The sequence below is a fragment of the Pelmatolapia mariae genome, linkage group LG8 (genome assembly GCF_036321145.2).
Source record: "Pelmatolapia mariae isolate MD_Pm_ZW linkage group LG8, Pm_UMD_F_2, whole genome shotgun sequence".
NCBI lineage: Eukaryota > Metazoa > Chordata > Actinopteri > Cichliformes > Cichlidae > Pelmatolapia > Pelmatolapia mariae.
Window position 1 is genome coordinate 30282888 of NC_086234.1, and position 17196 is coordinate 30300083.

The following is a 17196-nucleotide window of genomic DNA, read 5'->3' on the forward strand; positions in this document are numbered from 1 at the left end:
ACACACACACACACACACACACACACACACACAGCTAATAGACTGTTAGTGAGCTGTCCTGCCTGTCTATGACTGTTTCATCCTGTTAAAGAGGTAATATAAAGTCCCACATCTGAAAAACAGCCAAATATCAGCGTGGTTACCTTCAGCAGCTACACACAGACAGCAAACCTTACCTCATCAATACTAAATGATCCTTCCTGTCTGTCTCATGATGTTTGAGTCTGAGAGATGAAAGTTGTTTCTAAATGTTTGATGATCATGATGAGGTTACAGTAACGTTCTTTTGGTGAACGTTTCCAGCATTTTTCACTACAGTGTTACTGCAAATGATTCAAATTATAACTATCACAGTCATTGGATTTTATTTTTCTACATAACTTGTTAGGACAAAAACAAGCAGTCTGTGTGTGTGTGTGTGTGTGTGTGTGTGTGTGTGTGTGTGTGTGTGTGTGTGTGTGTGTGTGTGTGTGTGTGTGTGTGTGTGTGTGTGTGTGTGTATTGGCCAGATCAGATGGGCACTTTGGAATCAGTCAGCTATCTTCTGAACATTTCACCCACCAACTGTTTGTGCTATTTGTCCAAATGTTGACTTTACCCTGCACAATTTGTGAACCATTACTCAATACAGGAGCTGAGATCAATCAGTGTACTCTTGGTTTGAGTATAGTCTTGTACGGTGAGGCCGTTGAACCTCAGCAATGGTAATGCAGCTCAAGTATGGCTACAAGAGCAATGACCTCTCCTTCCAAATATCGCACAGGGTTAAGAAAAATGTTAGATTTCTCAGAACACGTTTTCATTTCAATTCCCGATTGGTGTTAAGTAATCTATTATATGAACTAGTACTGTGAATGCATTGTATGACTATCAATCCAGCCTTCCTGCTATCTCTCTGCTGTCCCCGCGGTTCTGAGGGTTCACTCAATCATTAACCTAATCTACTCACTGAAAAAGTCCCACTCATGCTGTTTGCATGAGAGTTTGACGATAAGCTATTTGAAGTTGAATGTGGTGATGGGACAACAATTGACATGGACTAAACTGTTTGATAATCTTTGGCTGCTTTTGATTCCTCAGAGATTCTGAAGCTGGAAACGGCAGAATGAAGAGCAGCGATTTGCTTTTTAGCTTTAAAAGCAAACATTTGTATTTTCTTTAAAAAATCAAATTAAAAGGTGCTTTGTTGGCGAAGCCCTCACAAATCTCCGTTTTAGCTGCCAGCTGAAAGTGCTGACACATTTTTCACATCATGAAATAAAAACTATGACTAATCTAGAATCCTCTATAAAGTCCAACAACTGGTCCCAGATCTCCCCAGAGGCCCACAAAGTCTTAAACACAGGCCTGATATTTTCCAGTTTTTTTAAACTTTCACATTTGTTTTCTGTTTTTTTGTTTTTTTTAATGAAAGATGGTTTTACGGTTTTTGCAGATTTTGTTTATTTTCTCTTGCTCTCTATTTTGAAAATGACACAGAGCAGTGTGACTGTAATTCAGTGACTTAATGCACGCACAGGGAATCTTAATGTACCTCCTCACATTTACTGCTGATAGTAAAGGCAGTTATCCTTCATTATCACTGAGTGATTACACACTTTGATGATCCTCGACAAGACAGCTTGAAAAAGTTTGAAGCTCTTCCTTTTTAGCTCAGCTGTTCTTCAGTTCAGATACGACGCCAGTGTTTTTGTCCCTGACGCTAAATATTTTATAAACGTTTTGATGCATTTTAGATATAATAACACATTATTTTTTTTGTTTTACTTAAGTTTAAATTAAAATTTTGATTTTCCATGAATGTAACAGCAACATTAAACCAATATTAATAAAATATTACTGAAGGCAGTGAAGAAACGCTCCTTTTATTCAAGTCAGATTTGAAATGCACTATTTTTATATTTATCATGTTGTGTTGGTACCTTCATCTACAGTCTGCTTTTCTTCTGAGCTTTTTAATCGCCACTGATTTCCACACTGTAGTAAAAGAATTAGAGCTGGTGGTTATAACCAACACAGCCACACATCTAACACATCATTATGTCCTGTAATATGGCTGCTGCTGTTGTATGAGATAAACTTTAAACCAATTAAAAAAGAATATGTGAAAATAAACAAATAAAAGGAAAAAGTCTCAGATCTCCAGGCACACAAAAACTACCACGTTGGATATAAACATGTGCAAAATATATTTCAGGCTTAATGTGTAACAGACACAATATGACGTCTGTATGAAGTTTATTTTATAATTATGCGCTACAGCATAATTATAGCATTTAGCATTTAAATGCGACGTATTTCATGTTGATCGCACTTTTACTCGCAGTGATTCTTTATTAAATGTACTTTTGTTAAAGGTCCAAATATCCCTGAATGACTGAGTATGAAAATGACTAGAGCGCTTTGGTTCTTGTTGTTTTGGATTTTCTGTGATTATTTGGACTGATTATAATTCTTCCTGCTTCTTAACGGATCTTTCGCACGTTGCTCGATTGTATGTCTTCGTTTATTCTCATCCGCAGGAGGGAAACTCCAGAAAGTGGATCTTGTTCATCTGGATGTGGGAGAAATGCTTCATTTACAACGTTTAATTTTCAGACAGCAGAGATAAGAGTTCACAGACCAGCTGAGCTGCACCGAAAACGTTTAGATTGATTGTCAGAAAATAGTTTATTAGACATCAGACAAAACTGAATTTGCGCTACATTGATTATTTAATAAAATGTCACATAAAACACACACGCCGACACACACACGCGCGCGCGCAAAACAAAACAAGACAAAAAGAACTAAAAAACACGCTATAAAAACACGTGTATGCTACAGTACAGAGAAACTGATCTACATGCATACTATTCATCTGAAGAACATCTCTCTCTCTCTCTCACACACACACACACACACACACACACACACACACACACACACACACACACACACACACACACACACACACACACACAGTTACAGAACATTACGCATATGTACACAGGTTCAACAAAGAAGACAGTTCTGGTGAAAGGCACTCTGGACGCGGGTTTGAGGGGCTGACTTGTCTTAGTATTACATCAGGAACCAGTCTATCAATCTGCAAGTCACGAGGCTGGAGCAGGAGGAAGGAGGAGGAAGGAGTTACAGCGACCCGACAGTCGAGGACGCATGAGAGCTTCAGTGTCCGAGGCAGATCTTTATCATTTCCACTATCTTTATGGAGCCTGTGTTTCAGAACTGGGAGTTTAGTGTGAAGTCCTCGTCGTCCTCTATGTCCAGTTCCTGGTCTGTGTCGTCTGACACGTCAGAGTCCAGCTCTGTGTGGGTCTGCTGTGAGGACACACAGTGTCCCGCCTGCGCCAACTCGGGTGCCGAGCCTGGCTGTCTCTGCTCCTGGTTCTGGATTCCGGCAGCCTCCATCATCTCCTCTCCTTTCTTACCTCTGGAACTGTTATCCTCCACCTCCCTCTTAGGATTCTCCTGATGAAAGCGAACCCCGTGGATTAGGAGACGGGTACGAGTGTATTTTATATGAAGGAGTGAAAGGAAGGTAGGGCGACATCAGTCACCGCTGCTCACCTGTTTTAGTCTTCGCCACTTCGCACGTCGATTTTGGAACCAGGTTTTAACCTGAAATGAAATGTTCAAAAAAATGAATGATCTTCCTTCTTTAAATATTAAAACTGTGAAAGGATGTTTCTTATGCGCAAACACGTCCGTAAGATTTCTAGCGTCAATTAAAAATTCGGTTGGTCCGCTATGTTCACGTGGAAGCGCTTTAAATTCATTTTGGATCAAAGCCACGTTTAATAAAATCAGCACGCTGCACAAATATTACACACACACACACACACACACACACACACACACAAACCCATCGGTAATTCGCTACAAATTTCAACCATTCGCAGCCAGTAAATAGTTTTCTAGTAATAAAGTAGCAAAATCTAGTATTATGCTACATTTCAAAAACTTCATGAATAAATGAATAAAAGTGTTTCATCGAAAATTGCGGCCGATCCTCCAGAGATCCTTCCAAACAGATGCAGGCCATTACAGCACATATGTGTGAACCAGAGAGGGCTCAGCTCACCTGTCTCTCGCTGAGCTGCAGCATCTTGGCCAGGCGTTTCCTCTCCGGAGGTGACAGGTACTTCTGCGTCTCAAACTTCTTCTCCAGCTCGATGGTCTGGTCGTTGGAGAAGCGCACCTGGCCGCCTTTTCTCTTATGTAAGGGCCGCTGAATGAACGGCGTCCACAGCAGAGGCTTCCCTGTGGAGAGATCCCACAGAATGCACCGTGTTTCAAATACATGAAATAAAACGAAATATTTCTTTTTGGCTATGACAAACGTGCCCGCTGTCGAAAAAATAGCTACAGTATCTAAACCTTACTGCTGCCATCTAACATGAAATGAATTCTGTGCTTTATGCCAAAGTACATAAACAAAACACGCTAGTACGCGACATAAACACGGTACATTTGTACTGCGTTATATTAGGCCCACTGACGGCATTTCCACTCAAATTCACGCGTTTGAACTCTTGCGATAAATGAAGTATTATCCACATGAAAATATTACTAGAAGGCCAACAACACCAGTCTCGGTAAGCCAGACAGCACATTTCAAACATTTTCATTAAAAGCTCCTGAGCTGACGGCACCAGCCTATACGCAGACATGCGCAGTGAGAGATCGAAAAATCAGAACTATTCGGTAACAGTGAGAAAATACGTTTATTGTCGGTGATTGACTCTGTGGCCTCTCCCGGTCACTCCTACCACAGACAGCTGAGGCCTTCAATGTGGAAAATTTTGAGAGTTTATTATTATTATTATTATTATCATTATTATTATTATTATTATTATTATCATCATTATTATTATTGTTGTTATTATTATTATTATTATTATTATTATTATTATTGTTATTATTATTAGTAGTAGTTGTAGTATATGTAACAAATTGTAATGAAGAATTTCTGATGGTCAGGGCATAAACAGGAAGAAAAAGTGGAGACTATTAGTTACTAAATAGTGGGAAATGGTGGGATTAAATAAGCTTGCGCTTCTTTCTACTGCATTTTGAAATAAATGTAAGTTATTTATAATTATTATTGTTTTGTTTGTTTGTCTCTTTTTTCTCTGTTGCTGTTATAATATTTTAACATGTTCAAAATAAAGATTTCATACAAATACAAATTATTATGATTATTATGATGTTTTATGTGTTTGTTGTTTTTACACCGGTGCTGATTTTAATGAGGCTCAAAATCTCCAAAGTCTCGATGTGCTTTTCAAAGTTTACCTTCCCTAAAAGTCGATTAGAAATGAACATAATTCCTAATTTACTGCGGATTAATGAGGGGAAAGGATCGGTGCTGTTGAAGAGATTTATTGGAGCGAAAGGCCGCTGGGTGTAATCAGAGGTGTTTTTGTCCTGTCTGCTTTCCTCCCCGGGTAATGGCCGGGAACAAACAACGGCAGCCTGCAGCCTGCTGCGAGCTGTCTTTTCAGGAAGGTCGTGACAGTGAAAACTATGGCCAAATATCCGCTTCATGTGCTTCCTGCTTTGCGGTGTGATTATAGGCAATGGCATCCACCAACAGACGCTCCTGTGCTCAGCTCTGACACAATATGAATGTTTGTGGTCGAAACTGCTGTCAAAGACCTTCTTATTGCTGCGCTTTTCCTAAGGAAGTTAGCCAATCCAGCCCCATGAGACACTGAGCGAAAATACAAGTACAGGAAAGATTGAGTAAAAATCAATTTGTGGCAAAAATGAAGGAAATGACATCAAATGAAACATTTTCACTGAATATGCTTTAAGTTGACGTGTGAGAAGTTTGTGTTTGTGCCTTTTACGCTCGGCTAATAAAGATCTGTGAAACTTTTAGAAGCAGCTCGCACTGAAATGATACGCGCTAATTCGTTATAATTGTGGTAATTAAGCACGCGCACTTCTGTTTGAAATATTTCGCACTCACGGTTTTTGTTGGCTTTGTGTTACTTTGTAACCATTTCTGCCGTTTGTGAGCACAGCGGCCTGCAGACATAGTCTCATCAAATCAGAGTATTAACGTGATCACTATAAATAGATGCACAGATGTGGCGGTTAGGATAACTCGTTAATAACAGTTTCATAAAACTGTGAGTGACAGAGATCGGAACATAACCGGGCCTGAAAGCGCGCACACTGCGGGCTGCTTAAAATAGCCAGAGGAGGTGTGCGCGCTATTTATAGAGCACAGCATTTTTAATCCGCTGTTCGAGAAGACATATCATACGAGATGATTACAGATGATTGTAGGTGCTGAAACCAATCATTGTTCTCCTCGGGCAATCTCAGTTCGTGCTTGTTTGTCGTCTGTCTGAAAGGTCAGCTCAGTTGGGAGGACAAGACTGTAGCTGCTGTTAGGGGGACTTTATCTTTCTCATAAGTCCCCATTAGCTCTCTGTTTGCCTTATTTTCTTCTCGCCGCCAACCATAAAGAAAGTCAGCCACATCCTCGCGAGCCCGGCAGAGGAAGTGCAACAATATGTGAAAAACGGATCCCGGGCTATCAGAGGCCGAGTGTTTCCTGAATATGTCTGTATTGAGGATGTCGATAAAATAATCAGCAGCGTGCAGCGGGCTCCCGAGGAAGCGGCTGGCCGGGGTGAGACAGGAAAACATTTAACAGCTTCTGAAACCAGATTTACTCCTATCGACAGGCTCACGGCTTCCGCTATGAACGGAAAAAGGCCCGGCTTGTTCAGCAGCACACAGTCAGACGGTCCGCTTGTCACACTATACTTAAGAGGACCATCACTTCTGGCCTCTAACACGGCACACAGCGTGTGTGATGGGTTCAAGCACCCCGTGAACATCATGTAAAGCAGCTTTCACGGCTCCATACTCACACAGCCGATTTCTAACAAGCCCACAATATCAAGATCGGCTTGTTTCATGTCGGCCGCTCCTCCAGCCACCACCACTATTACTAATACTGCTAATAATAATTATCATAATAATAAAAAAAACTTGTGGTAAGCTCATGTTCAGTCAATACCCTAGAGAAAAATAACCTAACTACTTGGTGCTCAAAAGTATATGACGCACACACACACATACACACACACACGCACGCACACACGCACAGCAGTGAAATAACAAGTGATTTAGGGCCTGGCTACGTTTTAGTCACTGGCTGACTCGGTCCTCTGATGTTTCAGAACAATGGGAGTCAGGAAAACGAGTCAAGGTTGCCATGCACCTCCCTATCACCACCAGCAGCAGCACACTGAATGGATATGCCTGCTGCTATTGTGGCCCCAAATACGTCTGTCACAATAACAATGTGACTCATGTGTGCGTGGTCGGGCATCATGCACAAATGTTCTTGTGAGACCAAAATGAGCTGAAGGCTTCGCGAAGACGCACAAAGTGTGTCCTCGACTCTAAAGTGTGTTTAAGAGGAGCAGTGCAAGTGTAGATGATCTTGAGTTCGACATGCATGACCAAGCGTGATGCTTATGCAAAAATGGTTTCGTTGGGACTGAAACGAAGCTTGTGAAGACTTTAAAGTTTTCATGCAAAGAGCAAAAAGTTGTCTTACTGCCACATCATCCAAGTTTATATGTTGCCGCGAACAGATTTCAGGTTCACTTAAATTGTCACTGAGGGATATAATGTCCAATATTATATGATTTATTTATTTTTTTACAATGCAAATTGTGAATATATGACCTTAACTATTTTAAGGGTCCTGATTTCCAGTGAAATAAAACCAGCAGTGCAGACTTGAGGAACTGAGTTTAACTGGCGCATTTCCACACAGGAAAACAAGAAACGTGATGCTGGCTGTCTGACGGCAAGACAGAAGAAAAGGAGAAAATGCCCCGCAGGATATGTTTGCTAAAAAATGATAAGACAAATATCAATGATGGAAATGAAATGGAACTCACCGAGAGGGTCGTGCCTGAGCAGCGCCTGTGCGTACTCCCCCATGGAGCGGTGGTGTTGCTGGTGAAACGGGTAAAAGGAGCCGGTGAAAGCCCCCGCCGAGGCGTACGTCGCCGTCAGCGCAGCGTGGTGCGACAGCGCGGGGTGGATCGGCGTGGGTTCATAAATCGGGGTTCTGTACGGCGAGATCAAACTTTTGAAGGACGAGTTGGGAGACGGGAGAGTCGGCGTGGGGAGGACCGGAGTGGAGCAGGAAGATGAAGACGTTGGCGATGAAGAATAGGACGGAGATGTGGAGGTGGTGGTGGAGGTCCTCCCCAGAATGTCCTCGATGTAGAAGGGGGTCGGGTGTGCCGGCTGAATTGGGGTCGGTGCGTAAAGCGGGACGCTCATGATGCCGATCACCGCTGCTGCGCACTGGATCCAAACTGGGGGAGAGCTTCGCGTCTTTAGTCCCGCAGCCTTCCTCTTTCTATCACAGCAACTTTTTTATGAGCCGCGCTAACCTCTGCTCAGCCAGTCCCGAAACACAACGACCAGAGCCTGTTTCCGAGCTGCTCGGGAGACCGTTACACTGTTTTAGTGTCCATCAGGTTGCGGTGCTGAGGAGCTGCCACTCTGTTCAACTGTTGCCGCTGTTATCTGTCTGCAGCCGAAGGAGGGAGGAGATAAGTGGACGGCCAACTTCCTGCAGGTGGCCGGCGGCCGTTTCTGATTGGCTTGTACGCAGTTCTTAACGAGCCCCACAGTGATCGGATGACAGGAGAGGGGAGATAATTGTGTTTCAGAAGAATCGGCCCCACGCAAACAGGTAATCAGAAAACAGACGAATGTGATGGAACAGAGCCGGCGCTGATAGTAGCTGGGTCTTAAAATGCAAATACGGGACCAGCTCACAGCCTCCTCACAGTCACACTCCTAAGAGTGTACACCGCCCATAATGTTGGACTTGAGTAAAAGTCACACTCCTACTCAGTTCAAAAACAGTTTGCATTTAAATATACCCAAAGTACCTCAATCAAAACTTGCATGCAAAATCATATTACTGGATCATGCCCGAATAATGAGTGTGAACATCCGTTTATTGTTGCAGTATCTGCACACTGCTGGTAATACTGCGTCATATATGTATTAGCACAGTGATATGTGTAACTCGGCACAATAAGAAATAAACAAAGTTTTCACATAAATGAAATATAATAGTACACGCACTGTTACACAGGAGGAGCTTTACAGCGTTTTCCTGACATTGTCTGTTAGCAGCTCTCAGATGATTTAATGGTAACTTTTGAGGATATTTTGCATCAGACCCGAGCTTTCAAAGATAAGTGTGATTTGGTTTTGAAATGATAGTTTTCACCGGTTTTGCTCCAGGAAGTATCGTGTCACAAGTCAGCGGATTGGCCCACGAGGGGAGCTGTCCAAACTGTTTAGGTTCTCCCAGCCAGAGATCTGAATCATTGCTTTATGCAAAAAGACATTCCCCGTGGTTTGGCACCACGCTGAAGTAAGACAGTTAGGCAAAGAGCGCGATGATGCACTTGTCTGAATAACATTTCTTTGTGAACACAGCCGGGTTCTTGCGGTCTGTAAATGGTTTGTTCAACATTGTTTTTAAAAATGTTGAATTAGCAGCTCTCAGATGCAAAATCCACGTGAACACACAAAGCTGGAAGAGTACAGACAGCACGCAGCGCTGGTTTTATACCTACACACACCTTTGTGTAGTCAAACAGGCCGCAGCCTTATCTTTAACAGTGTAATAGAGGCCGACTGCGATCCACGGCCCCAACGGTGCTGCTCAATCAAGTGGGATTAACTCGTGATTTGAATGTTTGGAGTTTTCCTGTGAAATCCACTCTGGGATGAGATAGCAATAAACGCTCGTGTATGTAACGGCTCACTAAGTGGGTGGATGTCCCTTCACGCGTTAAACAATAACCGGAGACTTCTGCTTTAGTTACAGCGGGGCCCAGCTGCACGCGCGGAGGGCCTCGCGACATTTTATCATCACATGAGTTCATTAATCGTCGCTGGTAACAGCGAGTCACACCTGGGAGGTGGACGAAGGCGTTTATCTGCTCGCTCCCCGAAACGAGCCGCTGGCTCGATTTCCTGGCGCGCGCCCCCGTCTGCCAACTTTCTAACGGCTGTAATTTAGATAAAGTGGACTCCGAGAGCAAACAGCGCTGTAAGCAGCCTTAAAGACATCAAAGAAATCCACAAAACGGCTAATATTTGGACTCAGACAATCATTGCAGCTCATTGATCCGACCAGCCTCCCGTGGCGTCAGACTCCGGGCCAAAAACCGCTGATAACTCGAGTGAGCCGCCCCCCGGCAGCTGGCGCCATATATCTGCCATTGTCAGTGCAAGCCACTCACACAGTCTCCTCCTCACGAGTCAACATTATCCCAATTATCAAACGCATCGGGATGTGCCCGGCCTTCCTTTGTTCAAGTTTGGAATTACCGAGGAAACGGTAACAATAAGAAACAGCACAGAAAGCAAGCAGCAGGGCTGGTGAGGCACATGCAGGTGATACTCGGAAAATTAGAATAATTATAACCATGCATATGCACTCTGTACTTGGTTTGGGCCCCTTTTGCATGAATTACTGCCTCAATGCAGCGTGGCACGGATGCTATCAGCTGTGGCACTGCAGAGGTGTTATGGAAGATTGCGGCCACATTTTGCACGATATTCGAATTCTTGAGTTTCACTGTAGGTGTCTTCATTGTAGTGGGAAGCGTTAGAAGCAAAGAAATAAAAACACAAATAACAGTCCACACGTGAGTTTAGGCACGCTCAGAGGGCTTTTTTACTTAATGATGTGCATCACTGCACTGAGCAGGACTCAAGGAAGACTTTGTAAAATACATTTTACAGCCTGTAGGCAGCCTATAAAAAAATAAATCGGATCCTAAACTTACAACAAAAACTTCACAGAAGATGTTCGGTGCCACAGAGACGGATCTTGCCGTTCCCTCGGATCTCCTCGCCGATCTTACGATCAGGTTATTTACTCTTCACAAATCTGCGCAGGTCAAGCAACATGGTAACCTGCTGAGTCTCCTTTGCTCACATTTCTCATTATATAACTGTTTGCTTTACAACTTTTAATGTAAGGTGTCATGATGTTCAAACTTTGAGCCACACATTTAACTAAAACTGAAGAGTATGAACCAAAAATCAGTCATTACATGAAAGGAAACCCCTTCCTCTTCCCTCTGGATCCTGGTCCCGGTCAGGTGACTACCTTCTTTGGCTTCAGATGGTCCTCCTCCTGCTCTCCCTCTGAGCAGGTCTTCAGCGAGCGCAAGACGTGTTGCAGCGTCCACTGCTCCTCGTGTAAGGCGTGCTCCTCCAGAGTGAACGGACCCTGCTTTGTTCTGATCAGCTCCTTCACATGAGCGCAAGAGGACAGAGCTGCAGCACACAGACAGCGTTACTCAGCAACACGCCGTCGATGGAAAGGTGAAACAGGTGGAAGGTAGTCTCACCTTTTCCCAGGTCATCCACCAAACTTCTGACATAGAATCCACCACCACACTCAATATCTGCAACACGAAGGAAAGTGAAACATTCAGCCGGATGAACGACGCCAAAGAGGACACAACAGCTAAAAGCCTGTTTGAGAGGAGTCGCTGTGTGATGCAACATGTCGAACCCAGAGTGAAGAGAGGAGGCTTGAACTCCTGCAGGGTCAGGTTGTACACCGTGACTGGCCTGGCCGGTTTGGCATCCACCTTGTGACCTTTCTTCAGCAGGACAGACAGACGTTGGCCATCCTTTTTTAATGCCGAGTATCTAAAACGATTATAAGAAAAGAGTTACTCAAAAAATATACATATTTAGCACTCTAAGAACTGTTTTTATATAAAATCCATCTATAATGACACAAAGGCACTGCTCCCTGCATCAGTGTGAATGTAAACCATTTACCCGGGTGAATCAGCACTGCAGTAGAGGCAGTGAGCAAACAGTGACCTCTAGAGGCTTCATAGATCATTGCGCTACATTAATAAAAACCCTCAAATGTTTAAAGAACTTTGTGAAAGCTGGATCATTGAGAGGCATTTCATTCATTCTCCCAGGGGACAAGAATGGCATTAAAGGACACACGATCAGTTTACTGACATGCTGCAGCTGGACATTTAGATCTCAGAGCATCTTCACATTTCATTTCATTTATTTATTTCACACTTGGTACAACAGTTCAAACAAGAACTGGGTCCACACTACGCCCTCAGTGAGCCCACACATCACTACTTAGCCTTTACAACAATTAGTCATTACGGCTCTTTGATCGTATCATTAACCTGTAACATGCCATCAAACTGGCTGCACATTCAAAGAAAACTGGTTTCAGTTCAGCCACTTATTGAAGCCTCTGGCGTCTACTGCAGCGTGTTGTGCGCTCTGCTGTGAAGGTGATTGGCTGCAGACTCCCATCTCTGCAGGACCTGTACACCTCCAGGACACTGGGGCGTGCAGCTGGGATCACAGCTGACCCTTCTCACCCTGGACTCAGTCTGTTTGACCTGCTCCCCTCAGGCAGGAGGCTCCGGTCCATTCGCACCAGAACCTCTCGCCACAAGAACAGTTTCTTCCCCTCTGCTGTTGGACTCATGAACAGTAACCATAAGACTGGTCCCACCACAAACACATGACCCATACTGTGTTCTCTGCATCTGTTCCATGTTTGCACTCATCACCTGCACACATGTATATATTAATCTGCTTAGCACTTTTAATTTTTATGTTTATTTAAGTGTTGTCTGACAGTATGTTTGCACCAAGTACAGCAGCAATTTCCTAATGTTGTAAACCTGCTCAACATTTGGCAATAAAACCTGATTCTACTTTTCATCTTTGCTTGTGTAGACTCAAAATGATGACACGGCTAATGTTCCTCAGAAAATGGAAGCAGTTTCTCCACAAATGGATATGTAGGCCTATTTTAACAATCAAAGTCATTTTGTGGTTCCCTGATTTGAATTTTCCTGCTGCATCAGCCAGCCTGGCACATTCCTGGAAGAGTCTGTGATAAAGCTGGGAAGTCACATCGAAGATGAACCGTCCAAAGCTGTCATCGCGCCTCTGCTCGGGTCGGAGTTCAATTCATGCACCTTCATGTAAGGTAAGCATCTAACCACTGCACCACGGAGCTACTAAATGACTGCAACCCCCAAAAAGGAAACTCACATGAACCCGACGTTTATACATCTACCATCAAATCTAACACCATCCCAAACAAGCACAGTAACAGAGGACGTGAAGTCCTGAGCTGCTGCTCTGAAAAGTTTTAGGTTTCGTTTAATATAAAAGAAGATTTCATCTTAAGAAATAAACGTTTGATCTAATTAATGCTTCAGACGTTTGGATGTCGACTCCCGGAAGCCGTACTCACAGCGGAGGCACTTGCATGATGTCACCAGTGAAAGCTTTCAGCTTTTCCTCAACGTCCAGCCTGGTTATGTGTTCTAGAGAGGAAAATATACGAAAACATAACTCACTGAGAGACAGACGGTAAAGGAGAAAACGAAGTTTGCATAAGCAGATTATCCTGCCGTGTCGAGGGATCTGAAAGATCGAATGAATGGATTTACACCATTTACCAAAACCTTTCTCCAGAGTCACGCTGCCGGTGGCATCAAGAGTGTCTGTTGCTTTTCCAAACTCTCCAACGGCAACATATTTCTGAAAAACACACAACATGTGTCACGTTTGTGTTTCCCCTTAAAAGAAACACCAAGTTCATCCACAGTTAACAAGTTAAAGGAATCATTCATGCATTTGTCATTGCAGACATCTAAAGTTCACGAGGCGTTCGAGTCTCTTGAGAAACTGTATTGTATACACGCTACACAATGTCCTTATCAATATATATTTGCATGTATACTTGTACCTAAAAAAAGTGCTTCTTCTACACACACAGAGGTTTGTGTTGTGGTTTCTAACAGCTCGTTAGCACCTGTTAGATCTGCTACCATGAAAGCAGGAACAAACCAATCAGCACGTATCGACACAATGCTAGAAGTTCATGGGGGAAACTGACTTCACTGTGACACAAACTAAAGGACACACGTCGTTTAATTTGGACTGGAACATGTCAGTGTGCATCTGTTAAAAACAACATGTTTGGCTTCATCCAGGTAATGAAACAGAGTCGCAGTCAGAGCTCGGCTGCTATCTCGTCAGCATGCACAATAAAGAAAAATCAGACACTTGAAATCTCAACGCACAGCAGTGCAGCTCTAAACTGCATTAATGCACGGTGCCTCGCACTTTTCACCAGACGTCATGGTTTAATGCACATTTTAGTTTAGTTCAAACAGCAGTGAAACAAACTGACCTTTGACCCAGTCAACATTGTGCTGAGCATTTTGGTGCCGTTCCCAACACCAACAACTGAAACAAAGAGAGTCCAATGATTAAAGTCCTGCTAGCGCCCCTTACAGGTTGAAATGTTCACTGAACTCACTTTTAATTCATTAATCTAATCAAAGTTCACCAAACTCAGAATATACTGAAACATTTATATTAAGTGTTCATCTTTGTGCTTTGTTAACAGTTGATAACAACCTTTATTCCCTTCTTCATGACATCATCACCTGGGACTTTTCAAGCAGCAGTGAAGCGGCTGCTTTTCACTCAGACTGACCCAACATCACCTGACTGAACAGCTTTTTGTTTAAGGACAAGGTGGAGGCGTGCTCTCTTCTCCCTGTGCTGCGGAGCTCAAACCAGACAACATGGCATCGTGCTGCAGGATGTTGTTGCAGCCATGCTGGTTAAGAGCCGTCTTACAATCAAAGCCATGTCACACTGTGGGAAACGTGCACATATTTGTCTTCTGCACCTCACAAAGGCACAGCAGCTGGGGTATCAAAGCTCATATTTGAACTCAAAGTCCATATTTGGACTCGTTTAACATCTTTTGCTTGTATTTCTTGGTGCACACGGTTCCTTTCGTCATGGAAACACCAAAGACACTTCAGGTTAGCTCTGACTCCAGTGTTAACATTTTCAACTAAACAGCAATAAAAGCATTTTCACTGCCTTTCAAAAGACCAGTTTGGTCTCTTTACCCAATTTTCCCTTTGATGGTGACTGTGGGTTTAATTCAACCACAGTGAATTAATTTTTCCTAAAATTATGGGTGTGGCCACTTTGACAGACAATCAGCAGGGTTGTGGCCTCACCTCTGCTAATTGGAGTCAATGGACCAGACTTCTGCACTTTTAGCTGCTTTATAAAACACTTTAATAAAGATAAGAACTACAGTTGGGCTCATAAGTTATAAGGAAAATCGAGTCCTATAACATCATTGTTCAATGACAGTGGTTTAACTTGCATTTGGCAGTTGTTCAGCGAAACTGTCAATATGAGGCTGCAATTGAAGGAGGCCATCATTGAGCTAAAAGCACAAAGAGAGAGCAAATTACCAATCTAGTCCATTCTTAAAAAGATGGAAAGCACGGGCCACCCAGAAACACCCAAAGGCCCAAAACACCACTGAAGAAAATTTAAATGAATTCTTCACTTGGTGAAGAAATAAAAATCCCGACACAACATCGACTCAAGTCCCGAAAACAGTTGAGGAGCTCGGCCTGTCATTGTTAAAACCTACGCCATGGTGCAAACCACTGGTTACACTCAAGACCAAGAACGCCGGACTACATCTGCCAGGAAACATTTAAAAGACAGTTCTGGAGAAAAAAACCCCACTTTTGTCAGGTGAAACTAAGATAAATTTATACAAAAACGATGGGAAGACAAAAAGTATGCAGAAGGAAATGAAGCATACCACATTATCTGTCAAACATGCTGGAAGCAGCATTATGGGATGGGCTTGTATGGCTGCCAGTGGAACTGTGCCACTTAAAGATGGTGTGACTGCTGATAAAGCAGCTCAGATTTAGACAAATGGGACACTGACAAACTGGGACAGCCTGTTCTACACTGTAGAAAATGCAGGAAAAAACACCTGATAGATCTAACGAGGTGCTCATAGACACTGTGATGCTGTTTCCACTGGCACCTTGATGGAAGTGGAAAGAGGGATGGCATGTTAGGAGGCAGTGAGAGAGAAGGAAAGACCGGAGTGCGGAGGTGCTGCCTGAACATCATCTGTGATATCAGTACACCTCTCCACTCCTCAAGGTTGTGTTAAAAAGTCCACCGGCCTCGCTCCTACACATCTCCACACCTGCACAGGTGTGTCATCTGGACCATTCCACTCTTCATAGAGGATGAAGGGCCAGCACCAAGGGTACACTGCTTATGAGGAATATAGTTATATATCAAAACAATAAGAAGATCAGATTTCATGATTTTACTATATTTTATCCATAGAAAAATAGCAAGCATGTTGTCATAGAAAATGCAGTAGGAGTCACGATGTCGCGGACTTTCTCAGGACACGCATGAGAAGAAAAATGTGCAAAAGAAAAGAAAATGCACCTATTACAGACTAATTTTAAAGTATGTATTGTAAAAACCACTTCTAGACAAACGACAGTGTATATCTCAGGAATTTGAGATTTATATCAATATAAATCAATTTGAGCTTAACAGTGAACTCTGTAGTTCAGCACAAAAGGCCCCCAGACACGCATGACTGAATCAGACTGGGGTGATATGTTGCAGCCCTGAAGGTCGGGCCCTGTCGGTGCTTTACATTTAATAATAGTAAACACGGAGGCTGGGACTGACCCCCTCTTCCCCCCCTCCTCCCCGGGCAGGAAAGACAACAGTCGCACGTGGCCCAGCACCGGGACGTGAACGCTAGCCTAGCCGCTTACCCAGCACCCCGCTGGCAGCGCTGTCCAGCGTCCCTCCGTGTCCCATCTTCAGGCTCTGATTCTTCCTCTTCCGCGGGTTTGGATTTTTCACTCCCGCTTCTGAAAGATAAAGCGACACAAACGGTTTACGGTCAGCTTTTCACAAACCCCGGGCTGAGCGTCCTGCTGCTGTTTGGGCCCGTTACCCTTGAGCAAAGCTTCCTTGAGTACATTTAACACGTCTGCGGAGGTCGGCCCTTGTTTTTTATATATCGCAAACAATCCGTTTAAAGCCTGTAGCTGTGACAAAGAGCTAGTTATCGCAGGGACGGTGTTACTGACGCTCCCGGCCATGCTCGTTTCTCTTTTCTTTGGCTAATGTCCATCTTCTTCTTTTACCCTCCGTTGCAACTATGCGACCCGTTGTTGTCTTTACTGCCCCCTGCTGGTTGAGCAAAAACTCCGTCTTCCT

At 43.5% G+C, this 17196-nt stretch overlaps 2 protein-coding genes across 2 annotated transcripts; both read right to left on the bottom strand.

Annotated features, from left to right (window-relative positions):
* Window positions 1-2657: 2657 nt before the first annotated feature.
* Window positions 2658-8643, bottom strand: hhex (hematopoietically expressed homeobox). Its single transcript, XM_063481782.1, has 4 exons — window positions 7938-8643; window positions 4085-4263; window positions 3571-3621; window positions 2658-3471 (listed from the first exon to the last, which is right to left on the bottom strand). The coding sequence occupies exons 1-4, from the start codon at window positions 8326-8328 to the stop codon at window positions 3223-3225; spliced, it is 870 nt and encodes a 289-aa protein (XP_063337852.1). The 5' UTR covers window positions 8329-8643; the 3' UTR covers window positions 2658-3222.
* A 2091-nt stretch (window positions 8644-10734) lies between these two features.
* trub1 (TruB pseudouridine (psi) synthase family member 1) lies at window positions 10735-17142 on the bottom strand. The gene is made up of 8 exons (XM_063481784.1): window positions 16931-17142; window positions 16746-16844; window positions 14294-14349; window positions 13557-13638; window positions 13349-13421; window positions 11606-11745; window positions 11439-11495; window positions 10735-11364 (listed from the first exon to the last, which is right to left on the bottom strand). The coding sequence occupies exons 1-8, from the start codon at window positions 17076-17078 to the stop codon at window positions 11183-11185; spliced, it is 837 nt and encodes a 278-aa protein (XP_063337854.1). The 5' UTR covers window positions 17079-17142; the 3' UTR covers window positions 10735-11182.
* Window positions 17143-17196: the final 54 nt, after the last annotated feature.

Bases quoted from the DNA above. Each gene is read 5' to 3' on its own strand.
- hhex (XM_063481782.1), bottom strand. From the start codon at position 8,328: ATGAGCGTCCCGCTTTACGCACCGACCCCAATTCAGCCGGCACACCCG. The intron at 4,264-7,937 runs GTGAGTTCCATT...ATCTCTCCACAG, and splicing joins GCTCAGGCACGACCCTCTCG to GGAAGCCTCTGCTGTGGACG. The intron at 3,472-3,570 runs GTGAGCAGCGGT...CGCTTTCATCAG, and splicing joins AGTGGCGAAGACTAAAACAG to GAGAATCCTAAGAGGGAGGT.
- trub1 (XM_063481784.1), bottom strand. From the start codon at position 17,078: ATGGCCGGGAGCGTCAGTAACACCGTCCCTGCGATAACTAGCTCTTTG. The intron at 16,845-16,930 runs GTAACGGGCCCA...TTTATCTTTCAG, and splicing joins CAAGGAAGCTTTGCTCAAGG to AAGCGGGAGTGAAAAATCCA. The intron at 11,746-13,348 runs GTGAGTACGGCT...TAATCGTTTTAG, and splicing joins ATCATGCAAGTGCCTCCGCT to ATACTCGGCATTAAAAAAGG.